Raw genomic sequence first — 27,021 nt, forward strand, 5'->3', positions numbered from 1 at the left:
CAAACAGAGCCTGACTAACTTTCAACACTTGCCAACCTTGCCTACATCAGGCTTTTCATGTTTGTGATAATCAGCAGGTCTCTCTCTAGACAAGCAGCAGCGGTGACAACATTCAGTCTTTTGCTATGAATCATGTTGATTATAATTTTACTTCTTATTTTAACCTATGCAGTTTGACATAAAAATCTACCTGCTTATTTACTAAACCTCTAGACTGACCAAGTATGTGACAAAATAAGACATAAAAAAAAAAAAAAAAATCAACATAATGCTAATTGTTAGTAAAACGTAAATGTCACTTATCTTCTTTCAAATATGACCAACTATCATAAGTGTAAAATATTTAATGCTACTTGATAAATTGCATAAAGTTTTTTTTATTCTCAAACTTATTCACAATTATGTTAATTCATTTTTAGCAATAATGCTTACTACTTAGGGATCTATGGTATTACAAAAGTGAAATTCAGGCATAGATATCTTTAATTGAATTTATTCAGTTTCCATTTGCTTATAGGTCCTTAATTTTTTTCATTAATGGTCCTTAAAAGTCCTTAAAAGTACTTAATTTTCGTGTGCAGAAATGTGTACAAACCCTGTGAAGAAATGCAGGTGAATGAATGACATGTAGATTTCTGTGTGTATAAGTTAGCTCTATTTGATTGATGAGATCTGAAATTTGGCTAAATATGGTAGATAGCATTGAAGTTGCATACTTTTCGTTACCATAAATTTGTATGCCGTCATTAATTTTGTATAGAATATATATATATGTAGTATGTGTAGAACAATAATTTTATTTGAGATTTAAACATTGATGGTAATTGTAACTGCTAACCATTAACTTGTTTCTCTTAAACAAATATGCAATAGCATAAAATATTTGATGTAAATAATATAACAAAATAGTTAGCATTGTCTATGAAACTGAACATTTCAGAAATATAGGAATTATGAAACTGGAGCATATTAGAACTATTTCTTAATATTTGGAAACCTAATTTATTCGACTCATGCTAACTGGCCAACTTATCATATTATTATGTTATTTAAAATGTTAGATGCTTGAAAGTAATTGAGAATTTGGTCTAGAGTAATGTATAACGTAGTCTTTTAATTTCACGATAAATGCATAAAATCAAATTTGTAGAATAATTTCAGGTGATTAAAATTTTTCTAGGGTGTTTTAATGAAGATTGATTCTTTTCATCAGATACAGTTTGAAAGTGTATACAGGTAAGTACTAACAGACTTATCTGTAAATTGTGTGCATTTTGTGACAGTGTTATGTTTTTCTTTGTTTTATATAATTTAATTAACATTATAACATTGAACACTTCTAACATTAATCATATTCCTGTGATCCATGAAATTTAAATTACAATTAAATTAATTTAATGAACTTGGCTTATAACGAATTAAACTTTTGGTCCCTTTCAGTTTCTTATACACTTAATGTAATTCTATATGCTAATTCAGAAGTGATTTGACTTCTGAATTAGTATTTATTCGGCGTGCTATTGTGTCTTAATTCTATATGGTTATGGCAAATTTCCAAGAGTATGAAACTCAGATGTAATAAACTGTATGAATATCTTTGATTGAGACTTTTTGTATTTTGTATACATTTTACCAGAATTTCTGCAAGTTTTAATGACAAAAATTACTAACACTAAGTCATCCGCATTTAGGATGTTAGGATTCACATTCCAAGAAAAACATCTTTACATTATTTGCCTTTCATCTTTACCCCTATTTTCCTCTGTTCTAAACAAAGGCTATGAAAGACAGTTGTGGCACTCAGCTCTATGAGAAGGAGAATACAAGAAGTATATTGTAGAACACCATATAGTGTATGTGACCATTATACCAAAAATGTAAAGGAATTCTCAGATTTCCCTCAAATTGTTTGATTGAGCTGCCAGACAAAACTCTATTCAATGCTAATACTATGGTGGACACTTGTTATTCTGGAAAAGAGGAAGTGGTGAATCTTACAAGGTTTTACAATTGATTCTGCTTTTAGGGGCTGAAAATGTTTTATTCTTAACAGTTAGGGTATTAATGCGCTCTTAGGCTCTATTTTCCAAATGGAAGTTTTGCATATTTTAGTTCTTTTATAAGGCATTCTTTGTAAATGTTATTAAATCTTTGTTACAGTCATGCATATCTTGGAAGAAATGATTGTTATTACTGGCCATTAGCTAAGAAACATAGGTGATGAAATTATCTTACCTTTCCTTTTCCAGAATAGTAAAGGTCTTGCATATTCTTTGCCCTTATTCTCAATATACTGTTTCTTTGTCAAGAATTCATCTGCCTGGCAAACTGTAAATGTAAAGGTTCCATGCTGAAGATAAGGTGAACATTATTTAATAAATACAGTATGGTTGGAGCCAAATGATATCTGTGAGAAATACTTTAACCAAAACTACAGTTGGTACCTTATGAAAAAATCAAAACTTCATAATTTCTGCTCATGGAAAAAATTTGAATATGAGGGGAAAGTTGAAGGTAGAGAACTTAGAGATGTTGAAGCATTGTTGAAATGGTTTGCCATTCGAAGAAATCATCGCCTACCAGTATCGGGACAAATATTTCAAATTGTTACATTTGTATGATTTGTATTGTAATAATGTAATCAAATCTTGATATATTTTTTTTAAAAATTAGATTAATTTATTCACTTCATTTGGTAAATGTGACAATGTAAGTCAATTTTTTTCTTAATCTTCATTATCCATTTTTCATGTTGGACTGAATACAGTGAACCAAACTTCAGTTCCCTTGAAATTTGTTATAGTGAGGTTTGACTGTGGTTTTAACATTGTAAGATAAAATAAAGTAGCAGTTTTATTTCGTTACTTTTTTGTGCAAGTTATTATGTAAAAAAATATAGCATAGAGATTAGTTATGAAGACAAAAGTAGTTTTATCATTGAGTTCCAATTAAAAGGAATGCAATCAGGATTAGTGTGTATTATTCAGAATGGTTTTCTGATAAGTATACAGTACATATAATTATCATAAAAGAAGGATATCCAGAAAGTTTTATTGCCACCCACATCTATGCCTATTTTTATGCACTTTTTCTTCCACTTCTTCTGCACCTTTCTGTGGTAAAACTGGCAGGGAGAATTTTTCATGGTGCCTTCCTTTCTGGATGCCCTAAGAATATGCTTATTTTGCTTAATGGTTAATCCAACTCTAGCTTTGAACACCATCAAGAGTTACCACTGTCCAGTTTTATCATCCTGGTAGATACACTTAAAAGTATCTAGCTAGACTCTACTAAGAAAAGGGTTAGCAGACTAAAAGGCAATCATTACAATATCAGAAATATATACACTTACATTAAATATACATATATTTTACATCATGCTTACATAATAGCATAGCATAAAAATCCACATTACATAAGCTATGGCCATGATTCTAACTGTAACACCAGTATAATCATGAGATATGTCCATGATGTTACCATGATAAAAAGTGGTGATGTAAAAGTCCCATGATGGATCATCATACATAAATCGTTAAGTTCTGCAATAGCCTTGTATCAGCACAATCAAAGATGTTACTTTTTCCATTCTGTTATTTTTTCATTGTATTGTGCCTGTTAACTGTACTGATAATTTCACATAGTTTCCTTTAAATTTTGCCCCATCATCCATCACTTTCCCCACTTTTATTTAGTTGGATCTACATACATAATATGTATTCCCATTTGCAGTCATTTTATTCCTTTTTCATGATATTTTATTTGAGCATTATTTTTCAGAAACTAATCCCCATCAAATATATGTATTATCTATCAAAGTAAAGTGAATAATTAAATTCAGAAATTTTGAAACACTGATGGTTGCATGAGATTGAAACTAAAAACTATTCCATTTACTAATGGGCATCCAGTGAATGTAAGAGTAATGATTCCTGTAATGTAAAATTAATGATTCCAGTGAGTGCAAATAAAAATGACTGGTTCTTATCCAGCTCTGACTGACAGCCATACATTGCACAGTGAAACAATTTTAGTTATGGGGTGCATTGTTCTGTGTATTTAAAATGTTTGAGATATAAATGGCCTGCATCTGTGAAATACTTAATAATTTTGGTGCATTTCATTAAAGAAATAATTTATGAAAATAGGGCAAATTATGATTTTATCATGTTCCCTGTATTTTCTGTTACTAAAATGCAAGAGCTCAAGACATTTTACTTAAGAGTTAATTTATTCTTTTTTTCTTTTTTTAAATCCTAGATAACATTTTGTGAATTATTATTGTGTTGCAATAAGTGTTCTAATAATGGTAGAAACTGTATTAAAAAATTGTATACCATATAATGAAAATCCTTCCTTTTCGTTATGCTAATATGAACTTTCTGCCACCTTAATAATAGCTTTTGTTTTTATAGTAAGTCTATTCCAAGTTTTAGATAAAGTAACATGAAACTATTATAATTTTAAGTACACAGTTATTAAAACGGAATCAAATCAAAAAATTATTTTGTGTTTTTATTTAAACATTTGTATTCTTTAAAAGTATATTAATTTTTCTGATTATTATCAGTTATATATATTAATATATATATATATTCTCCCAAACTAAAGTATATTAATTTCCAAATTAATTAATTTCCAAATTAATTAATTTCCAAACTAAAGTATATTAATTTCTCCCAAACTTGAAATATTTATGAAAAATTCATCTCTGTTATTATAATCTCAAAAGTGCCCTCATCTATTCCTATCAGGAATTGTATACTATCATAATGATTTAACTATTTCAAGATGTAACCTTAGTGTGTATTTTTTTAAATATTGGTCTAAATATTAATCTCTGTGTCTTAGATTTTGAGAATTGTGGCTGTGTGTGAAATTTTCTAATCTTCTGTTTTATAACAATATAAAATTTTAAGTCTTATATTTTTTCCCCCTTCCTTTTTCCAGAGGAATGACTCCTTTAAGCAAGGAAGAAGTTATTTCTATTTATGGTGGTTCTTATATACCTCAAGAAATGATAAGAGGCTCTAGTACTGAAGTAAGATTTCTTATATTTCTAAATCATTATTCAAATAGTGTTAAATTTCTAGTTCAAAGTAATAAATAATAGTTTGTTACAAGATCAGAAGCTTGTATTTATTGATGTGTAATTTAGAATGCCGAAAAGTAGTTAAATTAAAAATTTTATATTTTTTAAAAAGTCGTCATTTAAAACTGTATTCTAAAATTTCCAACTCATTTTAGCTAATAAAGAACATTATTAAAGGCAGACTGGCAGTTATGTCCACAATGATTATTTTAAAAAGGTCTGGTATAAATTTAGAAATATTATTTTATCCAAGACAAAATCATTGATTATAAAATTAGGGTTGAAAACCACATTAAAGAAAACTATGCAATTGAAACCAGCAAACTGAATATGTTGTTAAGAAGTGGAATGTATCTTGTAAGTAGCAGAAATGTTGACAAAGTGGCTGTTGCTATAGTTATACAAATCCATATTCTCCAGTAAGTATTCGTATATTGGCACGTGAACTATTTCATGGTTTACAATCTGTAATGTTTTGTGATCCATTTCAAAATACAAGCTGTCCAACATGCGGAATCTAAAGCAATTATTTTCCTCTCAAATTTTTTACAAGTTTGGAAATGGATGACATATAGCCTTCAGATATTTTTCATTTTATTTTTATATGCTCTGAATTTGTAATAAGCACTATTATTTTTTAAAGTCCCTTTCACTGGCTATAAAGCAAAGCTGTGAATTTTTTTTAATTGAACATTATTCAATAGAAAATAGCTAACTTTTTACAAAATGTCTTATTCAGTAGGAAATTGTAAAACAAATGTATATAAGTGTTAGTATTTCCTGTATGTTTTTAAGCGTTATGAACCTATTTTATTTTTTGCTGCTGCTGAAAAAAACTGCTCTTGTTGCGACAACAGTGGTATGTTTTACATCAGTCAAACTTCGAAGCAAATTTGGCTTCGAATCGGGAATGATCAGTCTAAAAGGTAGATATATGTATATTATCTGTATAAATGAAAGAGAAGGATCACCTAAATCCTTATTTAATGATTTCATTTAAAAAATAAATTAGCAAACTGATGTAAAAGAATGTTTAAATTTGTAGGCAACCTAATGAATGATCCTGCTGGTTCACCTAAACAAACCTTCTTAGTTAAAGATAAACAACTTTCTTCAGATTTTTCTGTAGCAAATGCTTTTGCACAGCATTTCTGTAGAGCTAATAAGAAAAACACTTACGCAAAAATACATTTGTCCAGAATTAAGTAAAAAACTACATTCCTGCAATCTGAATTTGAATCTTCTACTGATTCAGTTTTTGAGTCACCCATTACTTGATACAAATTGACCTATGCTTTGAGAACCTTTCCTTGTGGAAAATCACCTGGTGGAGATAGAATGCATTCCGAGTTTCTCCACCATCTTGGTCTTAAAGCATTTGAGACTGTTTGGATCTTTTTCAGTCTAATTTGGAACACTGGTATTGTACCAGCTGAATGGCGAACTTCTGTCATTATTCCCATACATAAGAAAGACAAAGATCAGGATAGTCTCCGTAGCTATAGACCAATATCGCTTACTAGTATTATAGGGAAGGCTGTGGAGAAAATAATTGTGAGAAGACTTAAGTATCACTTAGAAACTTGCGGACTTCTTGCCGAGGAACAGGCGGGGTTTAGAAGCTCCATATCTACTAACCAACATGTTGCCCTCCTGAGTCAATGTGTCAAGGATGCCTTGGATAATAGACAGGTCCTGACCACAGTTTTTATTGACTTCAAGTCTCCCTACGACAAAGTATGGTGGGAGTGCCTTCTACTGAAACTATCTGGGCTAGGCATTAGAGCTAATCTTTTTAATTGGATTAAAGGCTTCCTGTGCCAGCGCTCTTTCAGAGTCAAGTATGGCAATGCTCTATCGAAATCCAAGATCTTAAAAACAGGTCCCCCACAGGGAGCTGTTAGTAGCTGCTCCCTTTTTAACATCTATGTTAATGATTTGATTTAAAAAATACGAGCGATTTCTGGCATCAAGTTCTTCTTATACGCTGATGATTTGGTTTTCTGGATTTTTTTTTAAATGAAAGTGCAGTAAGAAACATGGAGACTAAACTGTCTGATGCCTTGAATGCTTTGGGAGTTTGGTATAATACTAATAATATAAAGGTGAACTGAAATAAATCATACTGCCTGACTTTCTCACTCATTCACCAATCTTTGGATCTTCAGCTGACTTATAAGGGTACCCAAAGTCCGTTGTGCGATAAATTTAAATATTTGGGTGTGACGTTTGACTGCAAATTAACATGGAAGCCACATGTTGAGGACTTGTATAACCATGCTACAAAGAGACTCAGTGTCCTTAAATGCCTTGCTGGGGCAAGGTGGGGTTGCACTAGACAAACTCTGCTCTAAACTTATCACTCGTTTATCCTCCCCCTTCTGACTTATTGCTGTGAACCACTTGTTGTGGCCATAGAAAATGTACTCTAGAAAAAATCCAAAATCAGTGCTTACATGTTGTTTCTGGAGCCGTGAAGACCACCCCGATTGATGCCATGTTTATGTTAACTAGTGATAAACCCTTAAGAACCGTAATTCAAGAGAAGGCCTTTATTCTCTGGGAAAAGATCAGTAGAGTTCCTGGATGTCTTTCACTCTGGAATGAAGTTGATCAAGATCTGACTAGAAATCTAAAGACCCAGGTGGGCTTTCTACAGAGAGTTTTTCAATTAAAAAGTTGACTTGGTTTAATGAGTGAACCAGAATTATTTGTTCCACTACAAAATCAAATTTAAAATCTTTCTGAATTAATCTTGACCTTTGTCTAAAAGCAACGGATCCATTAATACATGGATCCATCTATTTTGAGAGCCCTCGCTTTCAAAGTATTAAATATTTTTTACTCTGAGCCAGAGTGGCTTCGGATCTTCACTGATGGATCCCTCCTGTCTGATGGCTTTAATGCAGGTGCCGGAGTTTTCTTTAAAATTTTCTCTTTCTACATCTCTGTGGGCCAAGGTTCCGCGTTTGACGGTGAAATTGCTGCAATTCGCACAGCTCTGTACCAGCTACCATGCCACTTGGAAAAATTCTCAAGAGCTGTTATAGTCAGTGATTTCCTGCCCACTGTAGGATTTCAGGTAATGAGAAAGCCGACTTCTTTGCAAAGAAGGGTGTTTTAATCATGCAGAATATTTTTTGTCCTTTGCCTTTTCATACTGTTAGGGATCTTATTAAAAAATCTATCAAAGTACGTGCTCAGGAAGATCTCTATCGTCGTGTTTCTCGTAAGTCTTGGAAGAATGCTATCCCGAATTTGTGAATGGCCCAAGGCGTAGAGCGGTCGCTGAATTCTGCCTTGCCACCGGACATGACTGCTTACAATATCATCTTCATAGATTCAAAGCTGTTCCTTATATGATATGCACTCTGTACAGCTCTGGAGAGGTGATAGATGCCGCACATATACCGCACTGTCCTGCTCTGCATAAGACTTTTCTTGCCAAGCGTTGCTGGGAGGCAAGAGATATGTTATATTAATGGACTCTGATACAGCTCTTTTTTTTCATTGTATTTCTGTATTCTTTGTTCTTGTTTTTTTGCCGTAACTATTCATAATCTGCCATTGGAAGTAAAAAAAAAAAGGATCACCTAAATAGGATTATGAGATAAAAAATTATTAAATCTTCTTTTTCTCTCTATATATGTGTTTACTTGCACTAACTAACCGAGGTTGCAGTTAGTTTTCAGTATTATCTTAAGAAGCAAGCAAACCACTGGTCCAGTGGAGAAAGTGATGAAACACTATTAATTTGTTCCAGGTTTTATTTCAGACAGTTTACTACATGAGGTTTTTTAGTTTACCTTTTTTGTGACATAAATATAGGCAAGTTTCATTAAGTCTTCCATGAAGACTTCCATAGGCCAATAATTCTGGTATCTATATAATCCAGTCCCTTCAAGGAAAGCAAAAATTCTGATCTGGACACCACACTTTCTTTGTATAGCTTATTAAATTATGCACATTTTTTTTACTGTACTTTAAACTTATTTCCTCAGATTTAATTAGAGATGTATTTCTAATTCTATCAGTTCAGTTCTCACTTTCGCAGAAGGCTAAAATACTGAAAAACCTAGAATACAAATACAGTTAAAAACATTTTTTTGAATTAGGGTTTCTGTGCGAAAAGAAGCAATTCGGCCAGCAGGCCGGAAGAAAAAAATTGTCAGTGCAAAAAACTGAAAGTTAAGTTTTGCTAACATTGTGTAGCAGGACATTGAAGTTGGTGAACCAAGTGAGTTAATTAACTAATCTACTAAGTTTCAAATGTAAACAAATGGCATCCTCATTAGGTATAGCACCACTTAAACTTTTAAATTGTTCATAATTCTATAACTATTGCATGCAGATTAACTGAAGGCATACGAATCTTAGCCAAAACATAAGAACAACATAAGTCAATCACTTTTAAAGCAAAGTATAAGATACCCAAAATGAACATATAAGAATGAAAAAACTAAGCTCACCAAGCCAGGTAATAGAGTGGAAATATATATGTAATATACATTTGGTGCATCATTTCTGAATTGTGGGAGATATGCGAGGTGTTCAAATGAAAAGGTACAAAACAACACTGTGGGTATAATTGGAAGTCTTTATTCGCAATTAATCACCACAGGCTTGAACACAACTATCTCTCCCTTTCATGAGTCGAAGGATTTCTTGTTCCTAGAATTCTTATGGCTGTGACAGGAGCCAGTTCTCCACTGTGTCCTTTAGTTCATTATTAGAGTGGAATAACTTCTCTTGAGATGTGTTTTTAGCAGACCAAACACTGAGAATTTGCAGGGTGACATGTTTGGGCTATAGGGCTCATTGTCAAGCTGCTCCCACTAAAACTTGGCCATTATACTTTGTGTGACCTTGGAACGTGTAAAGCAGAATCACTAACTTCATGAGCAGCCATGTTTGTTTGCTCTTGACTTGCATAGGCTACAAAGTGTCTCACAGTACACGAAACTGTTTATGATTTTTTCATGCTCGAGAAATTTGAGTGTCCGACCTCAGGCTTCTGAAAAGACAGTGAGCATCACCTTGCCAGCTGAGGGCCCAGCTTTGAATTTTTTTTGGGGGGATGGCAAATGCTTGCTTCCATTGCTTTGTCTCTAGCTTGAAATAATGGCACCAGCTTCTTCACTTCAAAAATATACAGGGTGTCTGAATCAAATCACCAGCTTCTTCACTGGTGGCGACCCACTTCAGGAATGTGGGATCTTCATGATACCGGAACAGGTGTTGCAGTGTTAGCCCCATATGCAGTTCCTTTTGCAGTTCACTGAGCTTTTTGGAACCGACTGTGTGCACACCTGCCAACCCACCTTGTTGTGTATAAATTGTCTATCCTGTTCCAACACTGGCCTCAACCGTCACTGCCAACATTTGCATTGCGACACGTTGATTGCTTCTCACCAGGTCGTTCACCTTATTGACCAGTTCCGCTGTGATTACCATGTTTGCCTGGCCTGGTCTCGGGTCATCACTCAAACACTCTTGGCCATTCAAAAGAATGGGCATTTCACTTTCTCACTGATTTATTAGACACAGTCTACCCCATATACAGCCACCATCCAACGATGAATATTGCCCATTTTAATGCCTTTTAGAGTCAGAAATCTGTATTTGCTGCTCCTCAGCTATTGATATTTTCATTGAATTGCTCCTCAGATATTTTCATTGAAATACGATATACGATACCCAAAATTTTTCACAATTACAATACTTCCATTACTTTGTACAAGGAGGTAAAAATGCAATAATTTTCCAAAAAGAAGACATGAAGTTATAATGTAAAAAAAAAAAAAAAAAAAAAAAAAAAAAAAAACTTACCAAAGGTGCTAGATCACAGCAAAAGTAAAACAATTAGTGACACTTTTTTTTTGTCAATTTTTGGCTTCTTCAGTGTTTTTGTGAATTTATTTTTTACATTTATTCTTGACTTCCCCCTCCAGTAAGTTAAAGTTAATCCAATCTTTGTTTATTGCATATTAACTTTTTAAAAAGTGCAACTTTTAGTGTTCTAGATTATTATTTGTAGGTTTAATTTTTTTTTTTCACTATGTATATGTGTATGTTATTCTTTGTTACAGTTTACTAGAATGAAGCAATTAAATGACTTGTTTTCTGTGCCAGAAATATGTCTTCTGTCTAATGTCACCGAATACTTTGAATCAAAAAACATTGCTTATCATCCTGAAATTCTATCTTATGATATACAGGTATGTTTTTAAAATTGAATAACTCTATAATGTACAAAAACTGCAAATTACCAATACCAACTAATATGATTGTTGGACAGCATTATATTAGCATTGTTAGACTAACAAACTAATGTAATGATTGCAAGATGTCTACTTTTTAAGTAGATAAGTTGAATTATACAAATGTTACTATATGGTTATGAAAAATATACAAGGTGTCTGAATCAAATGTACCTAATTTGGAGATGTTGCTCTACTTAAGAGTTTAAAAGCATAAGAAAACTGTAAAATTAGATACCAATACTCATAAAGTTTTTATTAAACAATGAAAACAATTCTACGTGAGCTCCTTTATTAACCCTGAGAATGTCCAATGGGTAGTACAGTTCCAGCCATGTCTGGTGTAGCATTTCTGGAGTCACAATAGCAATAGCCGTTGTTATGTAGGCACAAAGGTCTTTATGGATTATCTATGTATTTGTGTTCTGCATGCCCGAGAACAGTTTGTGCCTTCACTTGCGGGGATGCCATTTTTCTGTTTGTCAGCTCGGCAAAAGCGCAGGTGTGTCAGACGTGAGGACAAAATATTGTCACCAAACTCGACGAATTCAGCTCCCACATGTGGCCAAAATCGCCCTTGCAGCGCTAAAACTTTGTTTTTAATCGACTGTTCAAAATAGGTACATTTTATTTGGACACTTTGTATATTCTCATCTGAGGTACCAGTGTTGAATTATATTTTCTTTGCAAGAATTTTTTTTTGGCAATGCTATAATAAATTATCATTGTTTTAATTTATTTTTTACATGTAAAAGTTAATAATAGTAAATAGCTGAATTAATAATTTATATTTTTCATTAAATGAAAGTTCTGCTAATATAATTTTATCTCTGTTGAAGTAAAATATAAATATTTGATATGATTATTAATTATGAACTTTAAGAGTTATTAAATATTCTATAGAAATTAATTCATAACCCATTCTGGAAGATGAATTGAAATGAAAATTCAAGTGAAATTTCAATGAATTTTCGTTAGCATTAAATACCCTAAATTAGATTGATTTTGACTCCCTTAATTGCACGTATCACTTTAAATTCCATGATGCAATCCGTGTTCACAGTTTTTACTATAATATGGTATGTAATTTTTTTTTTTACCTTAAATGTATAGAAAATCCATTGTACTATGTTTAATCAGCTTCCCAGCTATGAAAAAGTCTTTTGATAAAAAAATATTTCAGTTGTATTTGCAAACAGCTAAATGAATGTGTGTTTTAATAAAGTTTTGACCATTTGGCATCTTTCGAAATATATCGTATTTTTCCATGTATAAGTGAGAATTTTGGGAACTTTTTTTAAAGCTAAATTATATAGGGGTTCACTAATCTTTTAGAAACATACATATACTTCTGTTAGCCAGATGCAAGTGATAAATCATAAAATGTAACACTTTTTTATTTCTTTAGTTTATATTTCTAAGGTTTATTGAAAAAATAATTTTAAATAAATGAGGTATTTGCTTTATGAGTTGGTTTATTTTTGAAATTGTTTATAATGCTAATTTGCAGCATCACTCTCAAAATGAAAAATCTATTTGGAGAAATTTGTGCTCTGCTTTCTCCTTTCTGGAACTTGTTTTTCATTTACGGAGAAATGCCAAGCAGCCATGCTGCTGTTAGAATTTTCAGCAAATACAATCATGTGTAATTTGAAATGTAAGAATTTCTTTTCCCATTCATCTTTCAGACAAAAAATAAAATGGCACAGAAAATAAGGCTATCAGATACCACAGACTGTGTACAAGACAATTGTAGAAACGTTAGGACCTTTTTAGAAGCAAGCAAGATTGAAAAATTAGCAACGCCTTTGCCGGGAATCGAACCACGGACCTCTGGAATGCGCGCCCAGCGTCCAGACCACCACACCAAGAAGGCGGGAGAAATACCTTATATATACTTTCCATTTTAAAGGGCGACTGGGGTTTTTTAGGGAACCCAGTCGCAAAATCCTAAGTGAAGAGAATCATCATCTACCACCCTTTTAGTTCGGTGCCAGTGTAGAGACATTAGGACTTTTAGTACTTTTCCATTTTGCCGGCGCAAATCTCGCCAAGCAGACTTTATTGGCGACAACATACAGTATACAGATAAAAAATATTAAAAAATGTTAGATCTAAGAATTTATTTTGAAGGCATAAACATTTTAATATCGCTTAAAATTTTATAAAAAGCCAATAAAGCCAATAAATTTGTAAAAAGTCATTAATTTAAGAATTTACTATGCTTTTATAGTACAACATCTTGATTCACGTGACCTTAAGTGATCTCATCTCTCGTAAACTATGCTATAAAAATATAATTCTCTCAGTAATTATCTACATTAATTTCAAGTTAAATCTTAATTTGGAATACAAGTTTAAATGCGAGAAATATTTCAATTTGTACGAATAGCTTACTCAGAAATTATGTAAAACTGCAGTGCTTTACTTCGCTAATGCATTCTCATTAGAATTGATGAATTTAACCCTTGACTTTACCTTTTCTATATTTTCGGCTTCGGGTAAGCGCTGCGATTGCATCCTAATTGACTTAATTACTGAAAATGGCCTTAGACATAAAACTGAACTATCTGATAAAAATTCTATGTAATTATATGCCAGTATTGTAAAAAAAAAAAAAAAAAAAAAAAAAAAAAAACAATCTGATAAGAAAAGGCTGCGGCTTGTTTTGAAAATGAGGCGTAAAAGATTACCAGCGAGTATATTCCGTTTGGCATCGGTTGTACCATTATTGGTGACTTTATCGCTTGCGCCGGCAAAACGGAAGAGTACGGGACTTTTTAGAAGCAAACGAGATTGAAAAATTAGCAACGCCTTCGCTAGGAATTGAACCACAGACTTCTGGGATATGTGCCCAGCGTGCAGACCAACCACACCACGAAGGCACGCCAAGAAGGCGGGGAGAAATACCGTATGGAATAATTGTGTTATCTTCAGATAAAGTTACCAAAGTTGAAACTGTCATCATTGGTGTTTTTTTTTTCCAAGAATTTTTTTTCATATTGTCTTGTATAAGGGTTTTGAATGTGGGGTAAATTCTTGAAGAAAAAATGCACCCATATACAGTTTATACGCGGATCAGCTTATGTTCAGAAATTTACAGTAACTTCAGATTTCTGAAATATTGTTTAGGTTTCATATAAAAGATGCAAAGTGGTTCTTAAAGAGTCTTTATATATATCTTTATGGTGTAATGTCAAAGGTCAAGTATAAGCTGCTCTGTGTTGGTTCACCATGCCTTTATAATCAATACTTCAGTACTTTTGCTTTTTCTGATCTGAAATCTTCACAGAATATTTTGGAATGCATTCATTTGATAATATGCTAAGGAGAGTGTAGAATGTGCTACAAAATTTCATACTTTCAGTATTACACTTTTGAAGCATTAGTGGTTATTAAAAATACTTAAATCTAATTGTGATTAATCAGCATATAAAGTTTCTTAGTATTAATATTTTGTCATATTTTCCTACTTGCACATATTCTAGTTTTTCGTTATTTAAACACTTCAAAATAAAAAATTTTTAGTGTTTTAGAAGTCTGTTGTTAACGCACGTCAGAGCTTGAAGAACATTTTGAATATTCCTACCTAAAATGTACTTCTGAGACTTGTACGAAATCCATATTTTAAACCTCCTGTAAATATGTCTTATTAATCTGTTTTTTATTTTGTTAAAATTTCTAAATTTTTGTTTGCTTTATTTCATTAATTTCTTCTAGAATGCTGTTCAAAGTATACATCCTGTGATGCACAAGATGTTAGATGAAAATACAATTGGTATGTCTATTTTTATTTTGTTGTTATGTTATTGTTAATTTGTAGTTAATTTTATTAACAATACCTTTTTCTTTTCTTTTTTAAAATAATTAATATGCATTTCCAAAATCAGATTTTGAAAAATTGTTTTATATTTGGAATGCACTGGATTCACACTGTTGGACATAAAATATATTTAGTGTTTTTTGTACTGAATGGCATTTGAATTTAATAAGTGTTAAAGTTGAAAAATACACTTCATGTAAACATGTGGTGCTGAATGGCAAAACATTTAATGACATTTCAGAAACTGTAGGAAATTTATTTGAGCTTCTATCCAGAATTCAGTCAAGGATTTTTGTGGAAACTTATGTTTTAAGTTTGTCAATTGATACCCCAATAAATTCTTTTTCAGCTATATGTGATTGGTGATCAATCTTCTTAATGTCAACTAATTTCTTTATTAATCCCATTAATATAATTTTTTAATTTATGCATATGATTTAAATTTTCATGACCTCCAACATTTCACTTTGCAACCCCATTTGGGGGTCATGACTCGGTTTAAGAAACGTTGTTTTAGATTAATTTAATGATATTAACTGCATTAACCGCTTATAAATTGGCATCTGGGTCATTTATTTACCTATTTCTATTCTAAATATAGTGTCTGGCATATTAATGCTGCAAAAGTTGAATAATATAACTTAGTTGAATTATAACTTCAGTATGGCTTTGAAAATATTTTTCATTAATTGTACATTTTTGTTTTTAATCTTGAAAAATGTGCAAAATTTAACAAAATGACCTTGTTCTTAAATTTTTTTCCAAAATTTTAAGTCATTTTCAACTTATCTCATGCATTGAAGTTGATTTTTCAAATGCTGGTTGTCAACAAATATTACATTCTGTAGAAAATGTTTGCGTTAATATTTAACTGCAGTTATGGAGTAGACAAATTGAGTGGCCCAAGATAAATTGAATTTGAAGCAAGCAAAGTCATCTATGTTCATTTTCGTTTATCTTGGGCTACCTTACAGTGTAACTTTTTTTTTCCACAGAAATGTTTACTTCTATGTATAATTAATTTGTAAATGCAGTTACTAAGTTTCTTTGAGGTGTTTTAGTTACTGCTCATTTTATAAATTATTTTCTGCTTTTTTAAAATGTTATGAACGTGACAAAATTAATTACTTACTTGGTTCATAGTGCATTTAAAGGCCTGCGATGTTTAAAATTTTTGAATGTTTAAATCATTTGAAATTCTTTTAAAATTTAAATTGTTTTGTAAAAATTAAATTTTAAATTTTCTGTCATTCAAATGTCTGCCAAATGTTGAAATGGTCAAGAAAATGACACTAAATTATGACCAATGCAAATTGAAAACTTATGATATATCTACATAACTTGATTAATTTAATATGTATATGCAGGAGCAGTTTAATATTAAAAATATAATCTTGACTTCATTTTCAACAAACTGTTATCTGGTGGCTACAGGTCAGTATTTGCACTAATAACGAATCATTGTCATGGTGAACATGATGCACGAACATTGTTGTTTGTTTTGCCTTTTTTCAATTTCCATAAGCATTCTGCTTTCTGGCTGTATCATCTTTTTCCATGAATAGCAAACTGAAAATAATAAGCATATTGAATACTTAACAATAGAAAACTGATGTTTTAAGAACATTTTCACTGAGGAAGTGTTAACCATCTAGGCATGTACAAATCAATAACCATTTGTTTTTTCTTGATAAGATAAAAGTATTGGATTTTAGTATCAAATGAACTAATATTTTAAATAAGAAAATGCTCAATGGATGAAGAAATGTAAATCATGTGAACACGCATGTAAATTGGCAACCATTTTGTTTCTCTCCAAGCCTTTTTTTTTCTATGAAGGCCATTTTAAAAGGAAAGTTGAAAGTAGTTAGTCTGACTGTCTTGGAACAGTTTGGCAGCTTTTTTTACTAAAGGGGAAGATAGATTTATAATTTTAAAATGTATTTATTATGCATGTATATTTTGGGGGCCCCTCTCGTCTTCTCAAGGCAAGGTTGACAATCGAAAACTTCAGCACATCTGTGAGCAGCTCGGCTGCTATGCTGGTGCTGTGCTCTGCAAAGAGGTAATAAAAAGTGAAACACTATTTTTTGTATCTGCGTCCCACCCAGTAAAGTCTCTCTGTTCTCTTTGTCCTTGAAAGCTTGTCTCTTGCTGCTGATGCTGTGGATGACATAGTAAATTTTGAACTGCTACTGAAAACATGAGATAAGATTACCTGCAAGTAAAATAAAGTAAAAGGGAGCCATTGTTGGACAACAGTTCTCAGCACATTTCCAAGGTGTGCAGTATCATTGGCGGATTCAAGTTTACGTACAGTTCGAATGTTCTGTGAACGTAAAAAAAGTTACGTAGTTGATTCTGCCAGTAGTTATATACTTGTCTCAAAGATTAAGCCATGCAGGTCTAAGTACATGTCATATGAAGGCGAAACTGTGAATGGCTCGTTAAATAGGTTCTTTATGGTTCGAAGAAATCTAGGAAAGGTAACGAGGTATGCCTAAGGCCCATATCACACGGCATTTTGTTTCACACAAACAACTGTTTCAGACAGTTTTTCTGCCTGGTTTACTATTGAAAGAAAGACTCCTGATTTTTCCCCTTTTCGGAAAAAATTGAAAGTTGTTCATTTTGAACCAATCAGCTCTCAGCTTCGAATGCTATCAGGTTGTTTGTAATATAGAACCAGTTTCCCCTGGGCTAATTGCAAAGCTATCTGTGGTGATTGGCTGTTGTGACAAAACAGAAAAATTGTTCCAAATAGTTGTTTTTCCGAAACACAGACGTGTGATAGCAGCTTTACATGGTTAGCTTTTTTTTTTTTTTTTTTTTTTTTTCTTACTAACCTTGAGGGACCATTTTTACTTCGGCTGATCTCAAAAAACAGAATTTATTTTTTCTCTGAAACTAAAATGACTGAATAAATAAGGACTTAGTTCTTTAGGGAATGGATCAAATTTGGGATTCATCTAAATCTCAACAGAAATAGTAGCAGGTATTGGTTCAATCAAATTAACCACATTGTTTGCTCTAAAGCAGTTTTAATATTTCTTCTTTTCTCTGATAAAAAAGAACAAAAACTTTGAATGCTCTTAGAATTAGTTTTTTCATTCTTTCATAAGGCATATTTAGGATAATATAAATAGCAGGAAGTCTGTCAAGCAAGAAACAGAATAAAATACACCTTATACTGTCATTAATTTATTAGCATAGAAGAATGCTTCAGAAATCAAAACTTTCTAAAACAATAAATTCTAATGCTTTAACTTGACAGAAGTAAATTCGCTGAATGACGACTAGTACTTCGACTAGTGTTCTGCATTACAGAATCAAAGTATGTTCTATTTTATGGAATAAATGAGAATTTATTTCTGTAGAATTACAACTGCCATCCAGAAAATAAAACCGTTTAGTTAGTTATACAAGGTGAATAATGCAATATTTATTGCAAAAAATGATTGTTACACACCTGTAACTTTCTTCACTTTTCTACATAGTCACCTCCTACATTTAAGGCCTCATTCAATTGAAACAGCGGTTGCTCAAACAATGATCATTGCATCCAGCATTAGCGATCACTTTTGAAAACGAGTGAATTTTGGTATTCATTTGAAACACTTCCTTACCAGTAGAACTCGTAGGGGTTGCCAGAGGTTACTTGATGTGCGATGCTGTTTATCATGTGGTCGGAAGTTGCGTTGGTTTCAGAATAACCAATGATAAAGCTACTAGATGTGCAGGCTGACTCCCTGTAACCGTTCTTTAGGGTTACAGTTCAGGTTTGGTGTGCCCTCTTTGGCATTTCAGCACTATTTCTTCAAAGTTTTATCCGTGGAAAGTCTTCAAAGGGTATCATTTTATTTTAATTCCTTTATGAAAATAGCTAACCTAAAAGACATTCTGTTCACATTAATGTGAAAAATATGGATCAAGTAAATTTTACATGCATACTGAAAAAAAATTGATTCAAAAGATGTTTTAAAGGAAAAGAAAAATTAACCTAGCTCTATTAACAACTCAAAAAATACAATGTAATATATTCTAAAAGGAAAATTATATATTTCATAATGATGTAAATTACATATATTTAATAAATACATAAAACTCTATAATGAATAATGTTCATGACTATATAATAAATGCCAACACATATCACTGCTGTGAAAGGAAGAATTTTTAATTAGAAACATACCTTTTATATTTATTTGATAACATAGAAGAGTAATAAAGATAGAATAGAAGAGTATAAAACATAAAGATGACAAGGAAATATGAAAACAGCTTATGCAACTTAAAAACAATAAGAAGCCTTTTAAGTTATTATATTATCATAAGACACTGATTACGAAGTAAATATTCTTTCATTCTTTTACATCGGTAATAAATTTTTCATTAAAAACTTAGCAGTGAATGGCAAAAAAGATTTATTATTGGCGCCTCTGATGCAAGGTCACACAAAAATAAACTTGATTTAGCAAATTTCTGAAAACATTAAAATCAAAAGTAGTAAATTACAGTACATATACAGTACAAAGTCTGTAATCTGGACTCGTCGGGACTTCGGTGATTCCGGGTTAGGGTTTTTCCCGATTATAGATCATCAACTTAAATCTGGTAAGATGGCATGCAGAAATTATGCAATTAAAAATATGAACCTGTAATTTATGAAATAAAGAGCAATTATGATCTAAAGGGTATCAAAATTTACAAAAAAAAAAAAGCTTAATATTTATTTGTTTACTTTATTAAACATTTCTTTTAATGTAAGTTGTTTAAGTTGCTTTGTTTTTTGTGCTAATACTTCTCTTTAATTCTATAAACAGACATGATTTCTTGTTCAGTTACAAAGTTCCACTGTTCAAGTCCTGTAATTGCTGTGTCGAGAATACAGACTAACTTGTTAATCGAAATTTTTTCTTTTTCAATAACCTCTCTATCTCTTCTTCACTATCGGAAGCTGTATTTTCTGGATCTAGAACCATACTACAGATTTCGCTGTCCGTTAATTGATTGATGATTGCGGCATTGTTGTCGCAATGAAAAACTTCTGTTATATCATCTTCATTTATTACCGTTTCTCCACATTTCTTTACAAAATCCAATAACTGGAAAATTTCACCTGTAGTTAGCAATGTCCAAAAACCTTAAAATTCGCGGCTATCATCTTCATCATCACCATGAATTATGGTAGCTGGCCATAAATTGTGCCAAGCATTTTTTAACGTATCTGGAGACATATTCCCACAATCTTGCAATGCTCCACCCAGCAGATTTTATGCTAAAAAATTTCAAAAAGTCTTGAATAGTCTTGCCATTGTTCAAGAAATTTAAGATAGATTTTTAAAAATGCTACTTTATATTTGAATTTCAGCGCGTGCACTATTCCCATATCCATAGGCTGAGTGATAGATTTACAATTTGGAGGGAAGAATAATACGGATACATTATCTTTCACTAAACTAAGTGAAGTATGCGTTGAACACTCGTCAACAATCGGGACTATTTTTGAGTCATCAGGTAAACCAACCGAATTCAAATGTCGCTGAGCCTCGTGTATACAGGGTTTGTAAGGTCCTTAAGAGTCCTTAAGTTTTTTGGAATCTATTTTTGGTCCTTAAAAGTCCTTAATTTTGGCCAAAATCGGCAGAAGGTCCTTAATTTTATTCATGTGAAATTTCTGTCTGTTTTTACGACTGCCATTTAGAGTGTGAATTAGCATTTTGGAGGTATAGTTTTGGCGATTCACTGATAAATATGGTTATCTTTTGAATGGGTTATAATTTGTTCCTATTTCTAATGTAAATATGGGATACTCAAGTTTCTGAGCAAGAAGTGAAACATAAGCATTTCGAAATTATCTCACTTTTTTTAATGAAGAGATCTTAAACAACTTTTCGCTTTTGGAGATGTGAATTCTTATATTGAACGGCTTTAAATTTGGCGACTTATCAATATTTTGGCGATTTTTAAGATCAGTTTCTGTACTAAATTTTTAATTCCAAGATCTGTGAATTATTCTACGATTTTTTTAAAACATTGTAACATTGATAAATTTCATTAAAATAATGGTGATCTATGGAAATTATGCTTGAAAAATAACACTAAAATGTTAACATTTTTATTTTTTGCTGTCATATTATAAAGTTCTATTTTGGCCACTTATTATACAATGTTTTGCATCTGAAAAATAAACAAGGTATAATGCTATAAAGCACAATTTACGAAACAGTTCTTAGTGAAAGCAAAATAGCTATATAATTAATTAAAAATAACTTCTTTTTAATTTTTCCATGATAAGAGTTTTCTCATGTTATTGTCTCAGAATATTCAGAATTCTCAGAATATGCATCAATTTTCTCTATAAAATTAATTTTACACATTTTTCCTTTTTTTTTTTTTTTCAAAATATTTCTGGCTATTTGCTGTTACAAAATTGGTAAGGGTAATTTTGCTTCGGGACATTAGACATTATAACTTGAAGAAGGATGCAAGGTGCAAAGTTTAGAAGAATTTGAAAGCAAAATTTATAGACCCATGATTCTAGAAGATTCTAGAAAAATGTGACCAAATGAAAGATGCCTCTATGGTATTAAAATGTAATGGATGTATTTTACAGAAAGTTTGCAATGAAGTTCCTTACTTTTTGGAGAACATCATCTGGAAGAACAATGAAAACATATTATTTGAATGTTTTACTTCTGATACTAGAATCTTTTTCTTAATGTGTTCATCTTTCCTTTATTTTCTCTACTTTTCCCTAGACACAAGCATGAAAAATATTAAAAATGCTTCTAATCATATCACATGGACAGGCATTATAAAAAGGAATTTTTTGATTAATAAAGAAATTGGAAACTGGCAATTTAAAAGATTAATCTGATATGTCTTAATGCATCATACACAGGTCTGACGCTAGGCATTGTCCCACCTGGTGCAATCATGTGGAACATTAAACTTATCTCTGTAGATCTAAAATTTTGCTGACTAGTGCCTATCAAAATTCTGCTTCCAGTGCCTGCTTTAAATTCTAAAAGTTTTGCCATTTCTAGATTTTGTTGCTCAGTGTGTTGCTAAATTCTAAAAATTCTGCCACACCAGCTCTGTAACTAGCCCTTACCATATATATATTTCATATTTCTTCTGATGTTCATATTACTAAAGAAATAAAATTAGCAGCTTTTTCTCTACATTCTAAAGTCATTTAGATTTTTTAGAATAACAGAAAGCTTTAATTAAATCCAAAAGTTCTAAAATGAAAAAGGAAGCGTGTTGAAGAAAGAAACCGAATACATACAGAGGAAGAAAATTATTCTTCAAATATATATATACAGTTATTATGTAAATTACTCACTTGTTTATAATTTCAGCCTTTATTAGAATTTCCCATTTTTATTTCCTCCCCAGAATGCAAATCACTTAGACAGTTTTTAAACTGAGATTTTTGCTGTGTAAGGCAGAATGTATTTTTAATGTCCGCTTGCTCGCTGCGTTAGTTCCTGCCAGCTCTGATAATTTGTAATTTTTTGTCTGCATTATCGCTGCTGACATTTGAATGTGTTATGATAATAGAGTTACTGAGCCAGCTTAAATTAAAATTAAATTGTATAGTCTTTGATTACTGGTCCACATTTTTTGTTTGAATTTGACCGTTCTTGTTTAATAACATCACCACAATTTGCAATTGATTTGGTTAGCATAAGAACATGCCTTCAAGTTCATTTTAAATAAGAGGCTTATTTAAACCTTTGTAGTGACTTTCAGACATAGCAATAATTTACTTCACGTCTGTCAGCGGGTTTTGGACTATTTAACTTTGACCAGATCAAGTAAACCCTCATAGGTACATTGTGGAGAGGTTGATAAGTTAGGGGATAAAGTGCACAGAAACTAGTGAGAATAATGGTCTGCATATTGAGAGAAATTTCTAATTCTTAAAAAAGATGCTTAAAGAGAAGGAAATTGATATAAATTAGCCAAAATGTCTTCAAATTAAAAAGACGCATAAATATTTTGTTCAGTGTTGTTTCTATAAAACTTAAATCTTTTGTAGCTTTTAATATATAATTATCCTAATATCATTTAAGAATAAATTTCATAAATTGCATATATTTTAAACTGTGAAATTTTATTAGATTGCAATTTTAATAGGGCTTTTTAACAAATATTGTTAAAAAATAAGTAAAATTTAATAGTGGTCATGTAAATCCATAATGACTAAGGTTATCTAACTACCTAATTTAATTATTGATAACTAACTGCTTACTCTTAAAAATTATCTCTGCATATTAAAGCAAGTTATTGCCTTTCATTAATCCTTATTATGGTACAAGATAAAATGCAAAAATGTAAAAATTCATGTAAAACTTATTCTTCATATCTAGTGAGACCTGAAATAATACAAAACAACTTAGCATCACGTCTGGTGCTTTAGTGGCTTATTTAAACCTTAAAGTATGTAACTGGGTTACAACCCTTGGAAATCTACACGAAGCTACAACACTAACTACATCAGACAGAGCCCAACTAACTTTCAAAACATGCCAACCGTGCCCACATCAGGTCTTTTAGTTTTGTTCTTATCAGAGGTCTCTCTCTAGGCAAGGAGCAGTGGTCACAACAGCCAGTCTTTTGTTAATCATTCTGATTATTATTTTACTTCTCATTTTAAAACCTATGCCGCTTGACATACAATTTACCTGCTATTTACTAAACCTCCAGATTTAGCAAGTATGTGACGAAATGAGACAATAAAAAAATCAGTATGAAATTAACTATTAGTAAAATGTAAATAAAATGTCACTTATCTTCTTTCAAATATGCCAAACTATTATAAGTGTAAAATATTTAATGCTATTTGATAAATTTCATAAAGTATATTTTATTCTCAGACTTATTAATAATTATGTTATGTTTAATAATAATGTAGCCTACTTACGGATATATTTTATTTTTTGAAGTTCAGGCATAGATAATATTTTTAATTGAATTTATTAATTTGCTGTTTGCTTATAGGTCCTTAATTTTTTCATTAATGGTCCTTAAAAGTCCTTAATTTCCATGTGCAGAAATATGTACATAACCCTGGGTATAAAATGATTTTCAAACCAATCATTCATCAACGCTTGTGTCATCCATTCTCTTTTATTTGCGCGATATGTAAGGAGGGAAATTGTTACTCATTTAAATGCTCAAGGTCGTGCATGTTTTCTGATTACAAAAAGTTTGCACTTGTGCATTCTTGTAGCATTTGTGCACACTAAAATTGTTAGTCTTGCTTTGGAATCTTTGACACCAGTTGGAGCCTTTTCTGTAGAGGTTGCCAAGGTATTTCGCGGTACGTATTGCCAGAAAAGACTAGTTTCATCAACGTTGTAAATTTGTCCTGGAGATAATTGTCCACTAGTAATTAGTTCAATGAATTCATCTGCAAATTGTTAGCAGCAAAAAACTCTTATCATGATGTCAATAATTTAGTATTTCCGTTATGACTTGTTATTATTCGGTAATTACGACGTCGTTATCCAGTAAGTATTTTTTCTTCAATATTTCATACTCCATGTTGTGGTTTCCGGAACCTATAAACTAAATGTTTATATTTTGAGAGGCAATGCGGATTTTAGGTCGGTGGATTTTTGGTATTTGACTGTACTATGAAAATGGTGACATTACTCATTAAAAACTTGCAAATTAAAAATATTGTGCACATGGTAGTAAAGGTCAGAAAATTTTACGTTCTACAGAAGAACCACCTACTCGGTTTAGAAAATATTTAAAGAAGATGCACTGAGTGTCCTACAAACAAGGAGAGAAAGACACTGTTTCTGTATGAGAAATGTAATATGTGTATTTGTATGGAGCATAAGTGTTAAAGCTGTCAGAGATGTGAAAAATAATTGTAAGTTAAGTACTTCATTTATTATACTCTAAAAATATTCTAAAGTTCATGGTGTTTTATGTTAATCCACATTTATACTCATATTTATATCATTAAAGCAATTTAAAACGTGTTATTTGCTTTTGGGTATGACGTACTCAGTGCGCCTTCTCATGTTCGTAATTTTGGCGTGCGTGGTCGCGGGTTAACAGAACCCCCACATATTAACCCTAGAAGGCCCTACATAGTAATAAAAAAAGGATTTGAAGGAATATCAAAAACACAAATGTTTCTATCACGTGATGAGTTAAAGAGCCATGCTCTGTTTTCTCACATTATGCTTTCTCTTCTCCTTTGCAACAGCTGATACCAAAATTAGGCAAAATGTGATCAAACTGAAGGTCAGGATCCTAAAACTATGTTCAGTTCAAAAGTAAGGACACAGGATGCTTGCTATCTAGTGATCTTTAAAAAATTATTCAGCTTAAATACAATAATATGCATCACCCATTTGGCAAGCTGATCCTTCTCTGATGCATACGCAAGTTGCGAATGCATATATAGTATGTCCGTCTGCAAAGGGTTAAAAATGTAAAATAAGAGTTTTTTCTTAAATGTTAGCATAAAATGTCCTGTGGTATTTTTCTCAACAATTTTTATCATTCTTTATTTCTATGAAATAATAATAAAAAAAAAAAAAAAAAAAAAAAAATGAAAAACTTGAAATGAAATATTAAGTTTTTTATTCATTTAAAATGTTTCATTGGAGTGCAATCTTTTAGCTTATGTAAAGATATTAGTGGAAAATCTGTGGATTATTTTTCAAGATGTTTCTGGTTTTAAATTAAAATGACTGACAGATGTACTTATGCATTAATTGCTACCTTGAACTTCTGGTAGTAAAACAAGAGTTTAGTTTACAATCAGTTCAATTAAAATAGAAAAGTTCTTATCTGATTAGCTTCAGGGACTGTAATTGAACCTATTTTAGAGATTAATCCTTTATTTTCAGAACATAATCAGGGACAACTTCACACACTCTTGACTACACAACCCATCTGCACTCTAAACATTAGCAAAATTTTAAAACAGCTATGGCTTATCAGCGACGTCTATTCGCTAGCGTTTGCAACAACCTCTATGCCTCTTCTTTCAATTGCACTGGTCTCCTAATGAGAGTTCTATTCGAAAGCATTGCGGTGCATGCATGGACATGACCATAATGTCCAGAATGTAATTCTGTTATAATATCTAGGCCTAGGTGTCTAGGTATAACAAAAATCTAGGTGCTTTGTCATTTATTTTTAAAACCACAGTGTTCTCTTGAAGTTCTGTGGGCCAGTTGACTGGTCGTGTTGAGTAAGCTGACCTAAGCTCGGGAAGGTATGATGCCTTCCATCTTTTTCCAGATTCACATATATTCTTTGTATCTTCTCATTTTCAAAAGTTGGGATTCAGAGGAAGGAATCCCTTTACTTGCTTGAGGGAGAGTCGATAGCTGTTGTCTGATCAAGAAATCTCCAGGTGTAAAGCAGTTCTGGTTCATCTGGGATTACTGAAAAGGTATGAGTTGATAATTACCTCTGTGTCTATCATAATATCTTCCAGCTTTTGAAATTAAATCCTTTTTATGATTTTTCACAGCTGATTCACTTTTTGCTTTGCTTTGTGAAATGTCCTTTGATTATCGCTGTATATTACACTGCAAATGCCTCTTCTTCCAATAAATTTTTGCATGTGAAAATGTCACAGTTGAGTCTGTTCCAAATGTATCACTTTGGTTGTAAGGATTTTAAGTTTTACTAACGTTTATTTTATTTTAAATCTTTACTATCACTTCTTATTTTCTACTTCCTTGAATTCTATTTATCTATTCTTCCTTCCTTTCTATTTACTTGAATTATAAGCTTGAAGGTTTTTATGCAAAGTTTGTCTGGCGAACGCCAAGTATTTAAGTGTGGCCTTTTTGCCA

General features: G+C 31.7%; 1 protein-coding gene across 1 annotated transcript in view; it reads left to right on the top strand.

Annotated features, from left to right (window-relative positions):
- Window positions 1-27,021, top strand: part of Nt5c (5' nucleotidase C) — a 188,640-nt gene that overhangs the window by 35,898 nt on the left and 125,721 nt on the right. The window contains exons 4-7 of the mRNA XM_085824897.1: window positions 1,181-1,236; window positions 4,951-5,041; window positions 11,182-11,310; window positions 15,073-15,130. Coding sequence (XP_085681023.1) covers window positions 1,181-1,236; window positions 4,951-5,041; window positions 11,182-11,310; window positions 15,073-15,130 — 334 coding nt within the window. The remainder of the gene's footprint in view (window positions 1-1,180; window positions 1,237-4,950; window positions 5,042-11,181; window positions 11,311-15,072; window positions 15,131-27,021) is intronic.

This window comes from Stegodyphus dumicola, chromosome 10 (assembly GCF_044657685.1).
Source record: "Stegodyphus dumicola isolate Sdum_Otavi_A_Nest chromosome 10, ASM4465768v1".
NCBI lineage: Eukaryota > Metazoa > Arthropoda > Arachnida > Araneae > Eresidae > Stegodyphus > Stegodyphus dumicola.